The 5,402-nt window shown below is 39.0% G+C and overlaps 1 protein-coding gene across 1 annotated transcript; it reads left to right on the top strand.

Moving 5' to 3' along the window:
* Window positions 1–1,680: 1,680 nt before the first annotated feature.
* Window positions 1,681–2,622, top strand: LOC146036939 (olfactory receptor 8D1-like). The gene has a single exon (XM_083160773.1). The coding sequence runs from the start codon at window positions 1,681–1,683 to the stop codon at window positions 2,620–2,622; it is 942 nt and encodes a 313-aa protein (XP_083016899.1).
* Window positions 2,623–5,402: the final 2,780 nt, after the last annotated feature.

The following is a 5,402-nucleotide window of genomic DNA, read 5'->3' as shown; positions in this document are numbered from 1 at the left end:
TGATGAGCAAATTGGACAAATACATTTATAGTGTGTATATAGCTATAGGGCAAGTGAAAGAATGTTGTGATTGGCCAGTTCACAACCACAAAATATCACCGTGCACATCCACTGATTGAGTCAATTGAGGAAGGGGTCAGTGACAGAAAGGAAATAGGAAATTATATGACCGTAACAAACAGGGAAACTAAGGGACTTCCCCAACTGCCTCAGACAATACTGTAATTCTTCTTCATACATTGAGAGGACAGTGCATGTATGGGGGGAAGATACACATATACAATGACATTTTATTTGTTTGGTTTTATTTCATTAATAGATATTTGTTCTCGGTTGGAAGGAAATGATGGAAAGTTAATTAAGGCTGCTCCAGATTGTATTTATTCACCAAGACCATCTATCAAACATCTGAGAATGATTTATTATTCAAACCCTTTATTCATAAAGATCCTATCTGATAAATGCATCAACTTAGTTCAACGCCCAATTTTATTAAAATTATATACTATATGCCTCTTCAAATTCACTTAGAAGTGTATGTAAGATACATTAAAATTGAAAGTCCTAATCCCCTAAAGGATTGTGCTTCTATATGATTCATTAAGCTAAAATGACGGTCATTGTGACATTCTACCTCTGCTTTTTTTATTTCTTGCCCCCTTTTCTAAAGACTACTATGCTTCTTTCACATCAAAAAGTTAAGATTGCAGTCATTTCAGCTGCTGAGACCTCACTGATTGTGCCCGTATTTGAATCAATCATACCATAAAGCTCTTTCCTTCTTAGTAACGTTGAAACATAGAGTAGACTTTGACAGACGATAAGAACTACTTGGCCCATCTAGTCCGACCATGTGCACACGGGATAATAGTTATTAGGAGACATGCAGCCTATCAGTATACTGTTTTGGAGTGTGGAAGGAAACCAGATTAACCTTTCACAAGTAAATGGAGAATATTAAAACTCCATGCAGTTAGGGCCAGGGCGGGATTTGAAAGCAAAGACCTCAATATTGTGAGGCAGTAATGCTAACCACTACACCATCTATAACGCCTATAAGCAAAGACTTTACATCTCTCAGTCCCTCTATAGGACCATACACACTAGGCGATTTTTGAGTAGCTCACTTTTCCCATTTTGGGCTACTTTGAGTTCACCTAGTGTGTATGGGCAGGTGATGAGTGGTGAGCGCTGATGCACACTCCCGCATCATCACCGGCAGCTAATATCTGTCGCATGGTGTTACAGGATGAGTGAACCACTTTCCAGAGTTTTGTATTGTGGAAAATGGTTCACCCCCTTTCCCCCAGGCCAGCGATTTTCATACATCGTTCATGGGCAAAAATGGCCGCTGAGTATGGACATTTTGTCTACTCTATTGGAGAATCTCCATCCTAACGTACAATAGAAACCTGCTGCTATGGACCATTGGAGATCACAGTAAACTTTTGAAAAAAAATTTTTATATTGTCTAGAAAATGTGCTATATGGATATACAAAATAAGTTTCTGCACTAATACATGGAAATTTCATAGAATTCCACCATAAAATAACCAACATGTTAAATAGTTTACACAGAATATATTAAATTCCATCATTGCAGCTATGAATATCAATTACACTGTAGCTGTGATACAGAAACAATTTTACCTTATTTTCAAGCATTCCAGAGAAATTCAAATGGATCAAGTCAACAAAACCAAGATGACATATTTTATTATTAAAGGTATTTCAGATGCCCCAGAGTTGCAGGTTCCAATCTTCCTTCTTGTCCTACTGATTTATCTCACCACTCTTGCATTTAACATGACCATTCTACTACTGGTCTGCCTGGATCCCCGTCTCCACACGCCCATGTACTTTTTTCTGAATAATTTGTCTATCCTGGATATCTGTTGTTCCACAATAAGTCTCCATAAAGTTCTTATTTCATTTATATCAGGAGATAAAACCATTTCATTTTTTAGCTGCTTTACACAAGGTTTTTGTTTTTTATCATTCACTTGTGATGAGCTATTAATTCTGACAGCTATGAGCTATGATCGCTATGTAGCCATCTGCAACCCTTTGCGTTACCATGCGGTTATGAACTATAAGTTGTGCTCTCTTATGGCATGTGTCTGTTGGGTTTTGGGATTTATGGATCTCCTGCCATGTCTTTTGGATGTATTATCTTATACGTGCTACATGTCAATGGAAATCAATCATTACTTTTGTGACCTTCTGCCGATAATTAAACTTTCTTGCAATGACACCACAGCTATTCAACTTTACATAATTATTGAAGGGGTTTTAATTAATACTTTTACCCCATTATTGCTGACCTTTATTTCATACATTTTTATAATTGGCACCATACTGAGGATCCAATCAGATACAGGAAGACGTAAGGCCTTCTACACATGTTCCTCACATCTCACGGTCGTTACCCTTCTTTATGCCACTCTGTCTTTCCAGTATTTTCGTCCAACCGCCCTTATCTCTTTGGGCTCCAATAAGCTTTCCTCCTTGTTTAACACAGCTGTTGTCCCCTTATTGAACCCCGTAATTTACAGCTTGAAAAATAAAGATGTCATTTCAGCATACAAACGGTATTTACATTGTTTTAAAACAAAATTATAAAATTAGAAATTGGAATTTATAAATTGGATTTGAAATAAAAATACAGGTCGAGTATCCCTTATCCGAATATCCGTTATCCGAATTATTCCGAAATACGGACATTCCAGAAAGTGAAAAAAAAATTTTTTTTTGCTAAAAACTCACTGGGGACATATGTAACAGCATCACTGGGGACATGATATGTAACTGGCACTATATATGTGCAAGACAATGATTGCTTGGCATTCAAATTCAGTGCTGAGATAGTACACACATTTTGTTTCACGTTTTGAAACCTTGTTTTTTGAACAATTAAAATATGTTTGTGTGTATTTTATGTGGTAATAAAATATATTTGTGTGTATATTATGTGTTTATACAGCATAAATGCAAGATACTTCAAAATACATCATTGAAATATTAAAATATTCCGAAATACGGAATAATCCGTTATCCAAAATTCTCCTGGTCCCGAGCATTTTGGATACGGGATACTCAACCTGTAATACAAATATTTGGATATAAACATGTGTTGTCTGATTGATATAAATGGAGTAAGAGGTGCCATCATACGTTTCCACTCACCACTTGAATAACTGGCCCTTTAATGGCCACCTCTGGCTCAAAATAGGTAATGTCGGCGTAATATTCACCTTGTGGGATTACCTGAATGTGTTAATGTTAAAGGTCCAGATCTGACTCATGTTTTATGAATCAAAATCATTGAATGGGTTCATAGGGTCGTTCCATTCTGCCTCCAGAAATATTAAAACCATCACCTGGGAAATCTTTAAGCCAGTAATTCACAACATTTTTTGATTTACGGCGCCCTTAGATATCAGGATTTTTTTCACGGCGTCCCATGGCCAAGAGTTTCTTATTCAAAATATATTTTTAAAAATATTAAGTAAAATGAGTCTATGGGCAGTGTTCAATGAGGCTGATTCATCATGTTTTATGGCAATTTTGTGCTATTTTCGTGCTGTACGGCGATTTTTTTACTAAAACGGTGAATCACCCTATTCAATGACCAGATGGCGAATACATTTCAAGGTTTTTGTCGTCATGATTCACCAAGTAGCAATTGCTATCTTTTTATGGTGAAGTGGAATGTGAACTTTTAAAATAAAGTGTTTTGTTGTTTACATTTTGTGTCAAAAAAACTGGAATTTTATTCTGAGGAGGGGCATGCTATTTTTATTCATGGGCTGTAAGCACATGAATATATATTTAATAAAAAAAAAAATATATATATATATATATATTTTTTACACAGCAGCCAGCAGGGGGCCAGGAGCCGAGCTGCTCATTAGATATTCATATATTCACTGCACCCGATCATTACATATGCACGATCGGGTGTAGTGAATACCCGGTCCCCTGTTGGCTATCCCGGGGGGCAGCCTGTGCTGCCTGGCTCCCGGGGAGCCCACCTCCCCCCCACAAACGTTCTGGGGCAGGCAGGGAGACTTCTATCTCCCTGCCTGCCGCCGTCCTCAGGCTCCCTATGGCATCGCCGCAGGAGTTAAAATTCGCCGGTCAGGGGCAGTGAGCCCCTGACTCGTTGAATACTGGAGCCGGCGAGGCTCCGGAACGCGGCGGGCAGTGGCGAATGTGCAGCGAATCCTAAACAGGATTCGCTGCACATCGTCAAAATTCTCATTGAATACTGCCCTATATGTCACTATTAGGATCTGTTATGTGGTGATGGGCAGGCTTCACTTCTGTTTGTCCAATATTTTATGATTGACAGCCTCAATTACTGTTTTTATCTATTAAATTTATGATAAATAATTTGAATTGGTCCTTGACCACCAACCCAATGCACCCCTGCAAGTGTCCTGAGACACCCCAGGGTGCCACGGCACACAGTTTGGGAACCACTGCCATAAACTGATTATTTTTCAGGACTACTCAGTGGAGCTGGCCAGGGTCAGAAAAGCATTCTCCCCTATTTGCACTCAGCATGGTAAGGATGGTTGCGAAATTGCTATACTCCACCCAGCACCTTTGCACAATTTGATGTTTATTCATACAAGGACATTGCTATAATGGTAGATACTTCTGCATACTTGCCAGTGGAGTCCTCTTTCAGGAATGTTGACTATTCCAACCCTTGACACTCTACTACTAAACCACCTTTGGTCTAGTTCATTGTTATGCTGTGTACACACGGGGACGATAGGGGCTATTATCGCTGGGAATATGGTCGCAGACGACCATATTGCCAGTGATTGGAGTGCGCACCAGCGATAAATCGCCGGGTGCTCGCTCCCGTTTTCTGCCCCATTGTAATCGCTGGTCGCAGGAGCTTGCTCCTGCGACCAGCTAATTACCTCTGCGGCTCCCTCAGCAGAGGTTCCTTTTCATCAGTGACCATCTCTGGTCGCTGATGCAAAGGAGACACTGGGCAATATATTGCTCAGCAATATATTGCTGAGCAATATATCTCCCCCGTGTGTACGGGGCTTTATTCCAGCTCCTGTTTCTGACCTCACTAGATTGTTTGTTAATTGATGAACTCATCCTGCAGCTGAAGTAATGGGACCTTCATTATTTATATTTTTTGTGTATTTATACCACTGCTTCTATTTAGATATCAGTCACATCTGCCTCATTCATTAATGTATTTATTGTTTATTTACAGTTTCTTATATAACGCAGCAAATTCTTAATTGTTTCTTATTCCTGTTATATCTATGGTGGGCTATTCTGTTATCTTACCACACACAAAACCAAAAGTAAAAGAGCGGGATGGGGTTTGTGTTGAGGGCACATATTATCGCTATTATTAATATACA

The sequence above is a fragment of the Crinia signifera genome, chromosome 9 (genome assembly GCF_055691185.1).
Source record: "Crinia signifera chromosome 9, ASM5569118v1, whole genome shotgun sequence".
NCBI classification, from domain to species: domain Eukaryota; kingdom Metazoa; phylum Chordata; class Amphibia; order Anura; family Myobatrachidae; genus Crinia; species Crinia signifera.
This window is presented reverse-complemented; position numbering and strand designations above follow the sequence as displayed.

Bases quoted from the DNA above. Each gene is read 5' to 3' on its own strand.
- LOC146036939 (XM_083160773.1), top strand. From the start codon at position 1,681: ATGGATCAAGTCAACAAAACCAAGATGACATATTTTATTATTAAAGGT.